The sequence below is a fragment of the Phragmites australis genome, chromosome 1 (assembly GCF_958298935.1).
Source record: "Phragmites australis chromosome 1, lpPhrAust1.1, whole genome shotgun sequence".
In the NCBI taxonomy this organism is placed as follows: Eukaryota; Viridiplantae; Streptophyta; class Magnoliopsida; order Poales; family Poaceae; genus Phragmites; species Phragmites australis.
The window spans coordinates 45,669,288-45,683,203 of record NC_084921.1 but is presented as its reverse complement, the minus strand read 5'-3'; the positions used below and the strand labels follow the sequence as shown (position 1 = coordinate 45,683,203).

At 42.3% G+C, this 13,916-nt stretch overlaps 1 protein-coding gene across 1 annotated transcript; it reads right to left on the bottom strand.

Moving 5' to 3' along the window:
* Positions 1 to 43: 43 nt before the first annotated feature.
* Positions 44 to 9,612, bottom strand: LOC133885307 (homeobox-leucine zipper protein TF1-like). Its single transcript, XM_062325001.1, has 13 exons — positions 9,588 to 9,612; positions 9,336 to 9,469; positions 3,755 to 3,969; positions 3,165 to 3,282; positions 2,801 to 2,995; positions 2,191 to 2,532; positions 1,977 to 2,084; positions 1,636 to 1,833; positions 1,411 to 1,547; positions 1,025 to 1,316; positions 826 to 921; positions 304 to 719; positions 44 to 200 (listed from the first exon to the last, which is right to left on the bottom strand). Exons 1-12 carry the CDS (start codon positions 9,610 to 9,612, stop codon positions 315 to 317), a joined length of 2,265 nt encoding a protein of 754 aa, XP_062180985.1. The 3' UTR covers positions 44 to 200; positions 304 to 314.
* Between the last annotated feature and the right edge of the window lie 4,304 nt (positions 9,613 to 13,916).

Below are 13,916 nucleotides of genomic sequence, written 5' to 3'. Positions count from 1 at the left end.
ACTTAAGTTTGGTTATCAAGCTATTATTACTGGCTCTGGATACGATAGGTTAAAGTTCCAAATAGTAGGCAGGAACGATAACTAAGTTTATTATATATGGTAATGCCGGGAGAAACGCAGGCGATCTAAGCAGATGGATTCCCTTCAAAATTCTTGATTTATGTAGCAGCCTCCACAAGCATTGAACCTCCGTTTTCTTCCTGTAGAAAATAACAAGAGGGGACCACAAAACTAGTATCATGAGCCAAGTCACCACTAGTCGAGTTTGACATGATTGATATTATCATCGAAGAGCAGGAATACCTTTCTACTTTCTAGATGGTAGACGGGATCCTCCTATAGAAGACGGGGTGGCTGTTCATCAGCGTATCTTTCATAGTCTCAATCTGGTCCGACATGATCTTGATTGCCGATGACACTGACCGAGGGCACAGGCCAGTCCCACGGGCCAGCTTCATCAGAATCTGGAACCCTGCAGTCATCAGAGTTTCCCCAGCTTCTCCAATGGCGGAGCCAGCCTGCGCTGGTTCGGCGAGGGGAACAAGGGAGAAGCCGGTGGGGAAGAGGGTGATGTTGCTCATCGCCTGGTCGCCGTCCGGGCTCATGATCATGTCCATCAGCTGTTTGTCGAGAGAGGAGTAGACCATGAACGATCCCGACACGTCGTAGCAGCTGTTCTGGAGGATCATCGTGGTCTCCTTGTTTGCCCCGCTGCCGTGCTGGCCGATCGCAAATACTCGAGTGAGACGCGAAAATAACCATTGAAATCACGACTCTGAAATACTGAACTTGCATTCGTGTCAGTGCTTGGTAAGGTTATGGCACCTTGACATGCAGAATGGAGACAGCATCTTCACTCCCGATGCCATTGGCGACACGAACTTCCTCCTTCACGCTGCCTCCGTTCACCAGGACATCCCACTGCCATCACCCATGGGTCAGATACACATTACTCCAGCTCAGACAAGTTTTATACAGGCTGGGTTGTTGCCACGTGACCTGAGAGACCATTTGGTCGACGTACCTTGACACGCAGCAAGTTGTTCTTGAGCAGGTCGAACGCTCTCCTCATGGGCAGCGGCAGCAGGAACGACGCGCTCGCGCACACGACCGCGGTGTTGGTGCCGTGGTCGTTCTTCCTGTACGCGATCTTGATGTCTTCCTCCGCGCCGTCGCCGCACTGGACGGTCCAGGCGTCAGCAGGGATGGCGGCGATGCTACCGGTGTAGTTGGCGAGCAGGTTGTCTGCCAGCTTCATGATGATCTTCCTCTCCCTTGAATTGACTGAAACCACAGGGCGAGGGAAGTTTGTTTCTCTGATTCCAGTGGGTGATGAGAGAGAGTCTCAGATAGTAATCAGATATTTGCAGGTTGCCATTACCTTTCCGAGAACAATTGGTGACATGGAACACGTCTCTGATTCGCGCGCACTGCCGCGCCATGCTCATCACCCAGCGCCTAGCACCGAAGAGGAGACCGTTCACGCATGGCTGGAAGAGCTCATGAATACCAGTGTCATCTACTCGAACGTGCTCGATGGCGGTGACCTGCGAAGAAGTCTTCGGAACAAATCAAACATGCTACAATGCAGTACTATGGTAAAGTTTAGTTCAAGCTTTCCCCTATCTGTCATACCTTGCAGCTGTTGTGCCTTATGGGCTGAATCAGTAATCCTGATGGCATCTTGCGGCACTTTAAGAAGGCGCCTTCACCGTCGTCCAAAGACACGTCGACGATGGCCATGGCTCCCTGTTCCAGCTTCTTGCAATAGCGCAAGAATGTGCATTTCCTAACAGGTACCAGGGGCGATGGGAACACCACCTCAATAGTCAGCTGTTGTTTTCAAAGAAAAGGGAAGACGATCTGTAAGAAATAGTCACCTCAATAGTACTGTATCTTCACATACAGATTCTTTTCGGATGGCGTTTTGCCAAAAAAATCTCTGCTAAATTCATAAAGAGATGAGCCATACATACCAACTGCATAGCCCCATCATAACACGTGCCGCGATCAGCAGGCAAGTTGTAAACCTTGGTGGTTGCTGCACCGGACATGAGTCCAGGGAAGAAGGTTCCATAGCTCTCCTGCAGAGTCATTTCACATTTGAGTCAGATTTGCAGGATGAAATATCATTGTCGACGAGGACAACAAAGTTAGACAGCAGTTTATCAAGATCAACATGCCACTCACAGCATCAATGAAAAACTCCACAATGTGCTCGGGGTCCAGCATGACCACAGCGTTGGCACGAGTCGCCTCCGTCTTGAGTCCTGTGGCGCTGCTTTGCCCAGGAAATGTTTGGTCATAGGCCATCTTGTTCAGTGTTTCGAACGAACCACCGGGGACAGGCAGCCAGAGATGGCCACTGGAGTTGGCCAAAATACCAAACTCATGCACTGCGTTCCTGGCTATTTCGGACAGCACTCGAACGTCATCTTGCAGCACAAAGACATTTTCCGATGAGGACTCAAGTTGGAAAACGCGGCTCAGTGAAGGCGAACTCATAGGTATTTCAGCATTCATACGTGCAACCTGCCAAACAAAACATACAGCATTACTCGAATTCGAGATTCAGAGTTCATAGTAGGCGTAATTCCACAGGAACGATTCACAATGTTCACTCTGAGAAGAAGTACAATCTGTTTTTTTAGATAATGAAAACAAGGTTTCCGGCCTCTGCACCATACAGTGCATACAGCCTGAAAGAAGTATAATATGTGTATGATGCAAAGTTGCAAACTGATAATCACAATGTTGGTCATGTAGAGTCTGCTTGAGACCATAGTTTTATATGCTGTACCTGTTCCTCTCGCTGCAGCCACTGATTTTGCACTTTCAGCCTTTCCAACTCTGTGAAGATCTGGGCCTGTCCTGGTTCATTAGTGCAAGTGGGACAGAAAATGGTCCTCCGTGCCATTTTAAGCCTACTGTTTTCATCCCTCAGCATTTCATTCTCCATTTTCAACCTGTAGTTCTCTTCTTTTCCACTTAGATGCTATTTGTGGCACAAAACAGTTAAGAGAACGGTTAGTAATTTCAAAAGGTTAATAGAGTGAAGCTAGTGGAATGCATAGATACTAACAATGGTAACACTTAGCAGGATTTATGAATGCATAAATAATGACCAATTTTATCATTGAAATTTGCGATGATATAGACCATACCTTTACATATGTTCTCTTGTTCTGGAACCAAAACTTCACTTGAGGCTCCGTAAGTCCTGTCGTCTCACTCAGCTGCTTCCTTTGATTTTCATCAGGGTGTGCACAGATGCTGAAGAAGCTGTTTGTTCAATAACAATAAAGATAAGAGAGATGATAGTATTTTTTTTAAAAAGGGTCAATCGATAGAAAGAGTAATAATTTTGTTTAATTCTTAGAAAGGACTTAAGGAATGCGCAATATTTAACATTAACCCTTTTCAAAATTTATAGTCGCAGAACATATCAAGCAATATGCCTACATCTAGTAGGTTGATTTGCATTTTCAACGAAAAATGTATTACTCTGTTACCATTTTATTTTTTGCACCAAGTGTGGGCAATCAAATTTTAAAATTTTAGCCACAGAAATGCTTCAAAAATTAATTAGTTGCACAAAAAAATATCTAGCAGATTCTTCATCAAAATTATTTCACTATGTTGCATCACATATAACTAGATACAACAACAATCCATGACGAATATTGGAGACATTGCCAACATCCGTGCTACAGCAAATCAAAGAACTAGAAAGGGACATCACTAGGAATCATACCCATCAAGTATTTGTGACTGCTGGCTGGTGAGCCTATGTATACACTTTTTCTTTGCCTGCGGACCGTCTTGGCCATCACTGGGGATCTCTCGACGACTATTCTTGTTGTTGATTGAAATTCTCGAGTCAACCTCATTGGTTCTCAAGGCACCAACACCATTTGTTGCATGTAATTCTTCAGATTGATTGCTTGAACCCTTTTCAGATTTGCCATTCTGGTAAAAGGTTCGATACTTTCAATGCATAATTCTTCCATTCCAGAAGTTAATATTCCAAATGGTTTAATTGAAAGCATAGTGCAAATGCGTGTAGAAGTAATAAAACATGCAAGGCTCTATAATTAAAGCACTGCACATCTTTATTCAGATCCTTTTTCAGTATCTACTATTGGTTCATATCTTTCCAAACATCTATACCTAAACACTATCTGTTAATCTGTACCAGTATAGAAAAGAACTGCCATATGAGTAGGTCACCTCTGTTGATTTGAATGTTTACATGGCAAACAACTTTGATGAAACATGCTGATAATTACATATTCTCACTCGTTTTTTAAAGTATTCCCTTTGGTCTATTTCAAATTACTATATGGCTCCACTCTGAGCAAGAAAGGAAAATCATGGCAATATGCGTTGCCTATCCCCCCACCAAAACAACATTTTTAATGGAACCATTTGTTGGCTGTGGCTTATGAAACTAACATGAAGCTCTTTCCCACACAAGCTAGTGATGCATCCAGTGGCATTTACCCAAACTTTCTGTACTTTCTCTTTTTATTAATATGTTTATGTATGTCTGCATTATTTAATGCTACATAACTCTTAATTGAAGATACCACACAGCTATACTAATCTACTAGCTTCCCCATTTAAATTGCTTGGGTGTTGCTGTGGTGATCATGCACAATTAACTATCTGAACATAGGACCTTCTTAAAATAGTTGAAGGTCTAGGGACCTCAATAAAAATGCAAATAAAATGTTTGGTACTATAATTTTCCAAGATTGCATTTGACTCCAGAAAGAAATGGTTGACTACTGTTCACCTTAAAATGAGCAGGGCCATGCATTCAACTTCTTAAAACCGATATGAGAAATATAGATTTACTATTCAATCCAATATAAAAAATCAGACACTATTTAGATATTTAGAGAAAGAATAGCTTGTGGAAAAGTTAACTAAAAATGAAAATCTTGACTACAAGGATACCGTTCTGCCTTGATCATAGGAAAAAAGCAGTTCAATATAACAATTCTACAAAAACATCAACTTTTTAGAAAAAAACAATTTAAGAATTATTGGATTTAGTACTCAATCGGATAAAAAAAAAAACATAAACCGTTTGGGGATTTAGGAGAAGAATAGCTTGTTGAAAAGTTGGCTAAAATGGGAAATCTTGATTGCAAGGATGCCCATTCTGCTTTGGTCATAGAAAAAAGGCAGTTCAATCTAACAATTCTACAAAAGCATCAACTTTTTAGAAAACATTTAAAAACTATGGATTTAGTATTCAACCAGATATAAAAAGCAAATACCGTTTAGGGATTTTGAAGAAGAATAGCTTGTTGAAAACTTGGCTAAAATGATAAATTCTTAGTACAAAGATGTCCATTAATTATTTAATTTTACTCTTCTTAACGAAAAAAAGAAACCAGTATATAACTTCAACAAAACAAGATAAAATGAGCTAAAGAAACTCAAAGAGAATCAAAGGACTAACTAAGCGAAATCTAAAGAAAATGGAAGGACTAACTAAGCAAAATCTAACATATATACTTCAACATCTCATATGAAAAGGTGATATTGAACAACAAAATTGTTAAATTTGCAACAAACCGATTTTAGCAACAAAATTTGCTCTTATATGTTCATATTTTGTCATAATCTTTATTCCGAGGACAAAAGATACACAACTCTTTTGGAGAACAAACAAGAAAGCATGCAAGAAAAAAAAATTAAGCTAGCTATTATGTAAGAAAATACCGATTTTGAAGAAAGCCCACCACCCATAGCACCACAAAATGCCATGGAAGATGGGCCACCTCCAGCAGGTTGATCTTTTCTCATCTTGAGATTCAAATACAAAACCTTCAAATTGCTCAAGTGTTTGCTTCACCTAGTCTTGCCTAAAGTTTTCGCCTCATCCTTTCGCTTGCCCTCCTCTCTATTTAAAGGCGTTTCCCTTAGAAAAATTATTGATATGTATGGTCCTCACGCTGGCATGGTGTGGTATGTTCACGTTATTTGATTGGTTTCAAAAACTAGTAACGCTCGCCATAGGAGAGAGAAACAAGGTAAAATGATGAAAGAGATCTCAACTTCCTTTTGTGTTTATGCTCATGCTCACAAGTTTATAAAGTGGCCGTGCATGAGAGATACATTGAAACAGAATAATTAATTCTAGCTCAATGTACCCTTGCGTCATGCAATATATTGTATAAATGTACCGAGGAAGATTACAAAGGTGTAAGCAAAAGAAAATGAAAAAATAGATTAGGTGGTGACATCTTGAGTAGAGTTGTAGATGTGCTGTATTTATCTCATACTAGCTGTCTCCCAGCCTATTATAAAGTGCAATAAATACATGGTTAGCAAGATGAAAAATTAATAGTAGGATAATAGAGTAAAAATAAAATAAAATAAAAACAAATTAGAAAACTCACACTATAGGGATATCATTGGACATAAATAGAAACACAATATAAAGATCTCACTAAATGATAGAAATATAAATATTTCACATATCTTCACAAGCACTTCACCGATTTAGCAATTACAACAAGGTATCCAAAAGGTTTGCCCATTGAGTTCAGAAATTCCTCGAGGCAAATACAAAATCAACATAATTAAATTATAGTGCATTCTTTTATAAATACTACACCATTACAACTGCTAGGGAAAAGCAACAGTTGTATGTATGTTGTCTGCATGTAGTATTTTCACAGTTTCAAGTGTTGGAATCTTGGAGATGAATAACAAGAAACAAACTTAGACTGTGACCGAGAAACTTGCATAAATTTTCATCAACTATTTAAATTTCCTTACCCATACATGTTCGTACTATTTACCAAACAGGGACACACTATCAAACCTAATATAAATGATTTTGTTCGACATAATTTAACCTATATGCATATTGGGCTAGTCCATATATGACCCGTGGGGTTGCTTTATTGGGCTGTTAAGGCCGCTAAAGCAACCATAATGATCATTCCAGGTTTTCATTGAGTGATTTATGTATGATTTTTTTTTATATATTTTCAAGAATATATGTCCATTTGACAAAATTGCATGTGTAGGCTACTGTCGCCCGTTCAACAGGCGAGAACTTGTGGGACCTAGCACTTAGTGCATTTAATAACTAGAGAGATGAACATCTCACCCGTTCAATGGGTGAGAACTTGGTCTCACCCGCTGAATGGACGAGACCTTCATCTCATCCGATGAATGGGCGACATCTTTATTAATATACAGTAGAATAGGCATATGTATAATTGTTTTTTTTCTAATATAACTTTTGTATACAGCAATTTGAAAAATATTGCACATTCATTCGGTGAAAATGCTAGTTGTTAAGGATATAATTTGTCAAACAATAGGAGTTGTGAAGCAAAATGATCATATAACCCGACACGGAGGTTACATATGCTGATAAACATTACGTGGGATATGGGGTTTATCATCGCCGCGCAAATGGACCCTAACCATAAAAAGATGATGACAAGAAACGTTGGCATGCATGATACGCGTAAAGACTAACTTAATAGCGTGTCACTGCTAAACCTAAAATACCTTAGGGAATGAAAATAGGTTGGGTTATAATATTTGCTCTCTACTGAGTGCACCTACGATATTTACCCTTTGGCAGGGCATCAGGGCACTTCGCCTTAGCACGACGGGTTCTCTCCCACTTCCTTTCCCTCTCTGCTTTGCGTGCTTCAGCCGCAGCGCGCTCTATTGCTACCTTCCTCATGTGCTCCTTCTCCTGACGCTTGAGCCATAGTTCCTCTTGCTGTTGCTCATATTTCTGGCGTTCATAAGCTTACCTCCTCCACTGCATGCTCATGTCGAAGGAGTTATTATTGCCTCTCGCGGGAAGGGTGGTTCAACTAGTGCAGACCCTTGAGTTTGTTACCACCAGTGTATTCCACTTAAGGCATTCATGTGTTGTATGCTACGTGTACCGTACTATCATTGTTGCAGTTTATGTGGATGTTGTCAATTCAGTATGACTAGAAGAAATGTATCTTGAATGTAGTAGTGGTAGGGTTTATAATGCAAATGGTTTTGATCTAGAAAGTTGCAAGCCAACGATAATTGCCTGATAGGATGGCACCCCTACCCTGGCCCCTACCTCTAGCATGCTTCCGCCTACGTGCTAACGTTGGTTTTCACCTTAATGCAGAGTAGGTTTCAGAAACTATATTGTTGTCAGTGGTACCCCTAATAGGCCAGTGCAGTCTAGCAAAAAGATTTTTTGGTGCTACCCCTAATAGGCATGTGTAGTCTAGGCATTAGGTTTTTCAGTGCTACTATATCTATCCACTACCATTGAGACTTCTTGTATATAAATAAAACCCAATCTATTCTCTACTCACACATCTCCTAACCTTGAATTGAATCGAGACAATGACATATCCTCATCCTCGCGATGGCCCCATTGATCCATCGCCTCCACACCCCTATTTAGACATCTATGGTAGAGATTACTATGGAAACCACAATACTATTCCTTACTCATTTTGGCCGTCATGTCGGCACAGAGATGACGCTGTAGTTCAAGTTTATGAGCATTTCGGTGATGCAGGCTATCGATTCTTCCGTTGTCCACATTTTAGAGTACGAACAAATAATATTCACTTTCTTTCCTATTGTCTCAACACCATTTACTTATCACATCTATCACTTTTTCTAGATGAATGATTGTGGGTTCTAGTACTAGATTGACCCATGCATAGAACCACACATTCAAGAATACATCGGTCACCTTCACGTTGTCAACAAGAAACTACAGGAACAATTGCACCAAGAGAGAGAGCCATAAACGTCAGAAGATGCTATATCCCGCCTCGCATGGCGGGTTGGAGGAACAACATGGAGTAATATCGACAGAGAATTTCATTTCGTATTTGACTTGTACTATTTTTCATTCGCTAAGGCATTTTAGGTGAAGCGCCGGTACACCACTAAGGGTATGTATATGCCACCGTTCATTCGGTCAACATATTTATTATGATTGTTATGGAATGGTTATTGTACAAGTCAATGGTCTGAATAGAATCATAAAACAAAAACATGATACATGAAAGCTATTATGACAATAACAATAATATAGTACCATGAAAAAATATAATAACATAACACCATAAAACTAACAACGACATAGCTGCCTACAGGTTACGTCCCCTCTTAGGGACGAGGCCTCTGGTCGCATTCATCCTTGGGATCCTGTGCCTCCTCACTCTCACCTAGTTAGTTGAGTACATCAAGTGGTCTGGTGAAATGATCAGCCGCTCAGATTGTCCAGCGGGCGGTGGAGTGGCGTACTTGTCCTGGGAGGGCCGTGTCCTCAGGAGTTGCACGCCAGGTAGCTGCGACACACCGAGCTCGTCGCTCTGTCCAAAGATGAAGTTGTACCCAGGGATCTGAGTAACATCCCTACTAAACAGCTCCATGTAGCTACCCCGCACCTCCACGTCCCGGAGATCGTCGTTCTCTACACATGGAACAACAACAAAAATATGTTAGCATTGATAAATCGTGACTTATGTAACAATTTGTTATGCATAAAATGAGTGTCATATCTTAGCCGGGAACGCGAGAACTTGAAGGACCTGGGTACGCGAAGGAAGGGTGCATCGCCCCACTCGTGGCATAGAAGCGGTCACCACCACTGGTGAAGGGTGGCCTAGACGCTATGATGCCATAGCAAGGGTCACCAGCGCCAGAGAATGAAAACCGAGGCAACATGCTACTGTACTAGGGGTGACTAGCTCCGGTTAAGGACCGCCTTGCCATAGTAGGGGTCGAAGAGGAAGTCGGGGTTGGTGACATCCTCAACGGGTTGACAGCAAAGGTCGGCCATTTCGATGGGTGCGGCAGCTCGATGAAGGTGGCGGACAGGTGTGCTAGGATATGAGCCGACACTCGTGGTCCTATCGTAACTTCCGAGGATGAATTGCAGCTCATCGATCAGAAGACCTTGGCCATGTTCCGGATAATCCATCCAAATGCCGCGCTCATCTCAGCCCTGGGGACCTCGTTGCCACTTTTGAGCCGCAACTTCGATGCACGTGCCTCGACATCAATCTGGTGCAGTATGTTCCTCTGCAAAGGAAAACTTTATTTAATTACACAGTTTTTTTTACAATCTATTATAGTAAATTAGGACTCGCGTAATGTTATTCATACCTCAAGAGAACGAGTTTAGTCCCTATGCGTCATGTACGTGTCACGCATGTCCGCCTCGTGCCGTGGAAGCTCAGCCAATGTGTACGTTACGTAGATCCGCATCCAAGACACGAACCACGATAGGTGCTCCGCGTACACCTCCTCAGAGTGTGACTGATCCTCGTCCACGATGTGCTTAATAGCTTGGTCCTATTCGTCAACCCAATGCTGCACACGCGACGCAAACACGCTCGTAGAATGAGCCCCCCTCTGCATCAACCTGCAAAAACATATATACGTGAAAACATGTGTAGGGTTAGGTCATATGAAAATGTAATTACAGTGTTACACACCTATGTATGTTGATAGGGACCGACCTAGTCACTTGTAGCAGGAATGCCTGGAACTTCCTGAACTACCGCATCACGTGATGAAGTGAGTACTCTTCAATGTAGATATTGAAGACAAGGGCGCAAGTCATGAGCCAGTACTCCCGATCGTGTAAGCAGAGCAACGAAAGTCCTAGCAGAGTGTGTTGATGTACCTCGGTCTCCGTGTACAACCTCCAGCAGACACAATCCATTGTCAGCTTATCGAATTGGTGAACAAAGTCCGGGTACACACGGTGTGCCTGCACACTAGACCAACTCGGCTGTGCAACCAAACTAAGTTAGAGAAAAAAAGGAAGTAATGAACATATATGTACACAAGTAGCATAACACTTACCCTATGTCTGCACCATAAGGACCCCGTGGTCTAGCCATTGACGCCATCCATAGCAAACTGGTACAAGCTATGATCGACAATGGGCCTGCCGATGATGACATGCTCATACAAACACATTTGAAGCAACAGGGAACACCTGATGAGGATCACATTGATGTCAGTTTTCGTGCAGCCATCGCATAGGCCGCTAGCACAACTAAAGCCCAGCTATACTACAGGACATCCCCTGGCTCGGTGTCCACAAACTCTCTGGCGTAGGGGATCATGCTCCTCAAGATCGTATTATCCTAGGTCTCGATGAACATGACCCACCCAGACAACCACAGGAGGTACGCCCCCAGGTGGCGGGAGACGTCCTCGTCATCAGCCTGTGGGTGGATGTTGTCCACCTATAAAAAAGGAACAAGTACCAATATCTTAATCATTAGTAACGTAAGGGAGATGAGAATACAGTACAAAATATACGTACAACAAATTGAATGAGAAAGGCCTTCGTCGGGCCGTGCTTCTCGGTCCCTGGAGAAGGCCTAAACAGGGGCTGCGACGAGGGCCTTGTTGTGGCTGAATTACGTCGCCACCTCCAAGGCCCCCGCCAACGCATCCACCTACACCTGTCAGCATAGTGAAAGTAGGCCAGCAGCATGCAACCTACAAACATAATACAATTAGAGACGAATACCGATAAAAATAGGTATGAAACGTTAAATTCAAAATAGACATACCTCGGGATCTAGCGCTCGTCAATCCTCATGAGCTCATCCGGCACATGATTTCATAGTACCGGGAGCTCCTCAGCATGCACCGTGGTGCGATACAAACGGTGCCTAACATCGAGCTCAGGGTCAAGCAGCTCCAGGTGCATCATGCATGCATATTCATAAGTTATTTACATTTGCATATGCAATACATACACAGAGTAAGATTTATAGGAACTGAATAAGTAAACATTCAACATATAACATGACATAATAGATTGTTCAAATCATACATAAATATGTGAACAAATCACAACCTAGCATGTTACAACCTCGCACATAGTGACAGTCTTAGTACTAAAACAGTAAAGTAAAATGTTGTGTACATGAATATCCATCACACCATGAAGTACAACATTAATCGATCTCAATGAGCCGACGGAGCTGATGACTGATGACCCCGAGGACGTCTCTCATCTACACCAGATCCGGAAGGACCTACTTCCCCAGGGTTCACATTTAGGACACTAACATTGCATTTCTCGTAAGCATATCTTGTTCTATTGCACTTGCTGCATAATTTCACGTGAAACTTAGCTTCTGCTTCATCCATGTCATTACAGAGCCTCGTAGTCTTAGGTCGTCCCTTCTTCTGCTTCATCTTGTCGGGATCAGGGATGAATAGACAATCGGGCCCAGGTTCCTTCGTGAAAGAACCATAAATCTTGAAACTGTAGACCTCATGGTTTTAGGTGTCGAATAGATTCCTTCTTGAAGTACGCAGAGATGTACCTCCGAGTCCTCATACCCATCACACCACATGCCGCAATCATATGGGAGCATGTCTTCTGTAGTAGCATCGGCTTGTAGCAGGTGTAAACACACCTATCATCGAAGATGGTGCACTCATGGATAACTCTCTCACGCTTTCCCACTCTCATTCCTTTATCCCTGCATATAATTTCGAATTTGTGTTGTGCAGTTCCCATGATCTTCACGGGTATATCTTTGCCTTCTCCGCCTTATCTTCTATGTATTTAGTCATCTTCGTCCCATAAATCAGACAAGCATCATTCAGCGTCATGTTCGCTACCGCATAGCGGGCCCTGAAATATTTGCACGTCCCTTAAAGTATGAATTCTACACTCCCCACCAGCGGTAACCCCCTCACACCTTTCATCACCCAGTTGTAAATCTATGCTAAATTTATAGTCATAATGTCGTACCTAGCCCCGTTTGTGTCATAGAGAAGAGCCCACTTCTACTCCGACTCATTCTCAATCCACTCGCTAAATGACCTAGTCCTCCGTGTGATGCCAGCTTCATTGTCTATTGGTATGGACTTAAGAGGTATTGGTTCGTCCTCTGGTCCACTCACGGGCCTCCCTACATGCTCATGTGTTTGCTTCTTCATCAGCTCATCAAGTGTCTTCCAAAGAGCATCAAACTTCCGCTGCTGGTTTTGACCGCACAACCTCTTGAACATGTTCATGAGGTTCTTGTTCTTGAATTGGCAGAAGAAGTTTGCACCTAAATGCCTCATGCACCACCTACTTTGCAGATCTGGCAAAATAAGTCCAATCAAGTCATCATCTATTCCATCTTGTAGATCCTTAATTGCCGCGAGCATCCCAACATGTCGGTCATGTATAAGGCACACGTTCGACTGAGCACCAACAATTATCATCCTCACACAGTATAGGAAACAATACCAACTACTAGTGTTCTCACTCTACATAAATGCGAATGCCAATGATAGAACTTGGTTATTCTTATCAACCCCAATAACAATCAGGATCCGTCCCACATACTTGCCAGTAAAAAAAGTGACGCGGATGCACAGGATACGTCCATAATGCTTGAAAGCTTCGATACATGTTTCTAATGTGAAGAAAGATTGCTTCAAAACGTACTTACCAGGGTTGGACAACAATGAGTATTTATCAATATCGTAATACGTCTCTGGGTTCCTTCGAGCAATGATCTGTAGTAAATATGGTAGATTGTCATATGACGCTTCGTAGGTCCCGAACCTCATCTTAATTGCCTTCCTCAATGCCTTGTTGTAGTTGATAGTGTACTTGTACTCTCCTTAATTTAGCTGATTATGGATGCTGATTCGTAGTTCATGTTGTTCACCATCTGAGCATACATCACATTAGCGACAAAGGCTGAGGTGATGTTCATGTGGCTGGGCTCAAGTTCGTCCATCATGCAAGTATAGTCGACCACAATCGACACCTCCTAATAGTCAACCCACTTCCTCTTGAAGCCGTGCACTCGCCACAAGCAACCTGCCTTCACGTACTTGACATCATATTCCTTCTTATTTGACTTCATAATATAAAACTG

Bases quoted from the DNA above. Each gene is read 5' to 3' on its own strand.
- LOC133885307 (XM_062325001.1), bottom strand. From the start codon at position 9,612: ATGCACCCTTCCTTCGCGTACCCAG. The intron at 2,996-3,164 runs GTATGGTCTATA...TGCCACAAATAG, and splicing joins ACAAGAGAACATATGTAAAG to CATCTAAGTGGAAAAGAAGA. The intron at 2,085-2,190 runs GTGAGTGGCATG...ATGACTCTGCAG, and splicing joins TGGAGTTTTTCATTGATGCT to GAGAGCTATGGAACCTTCTT.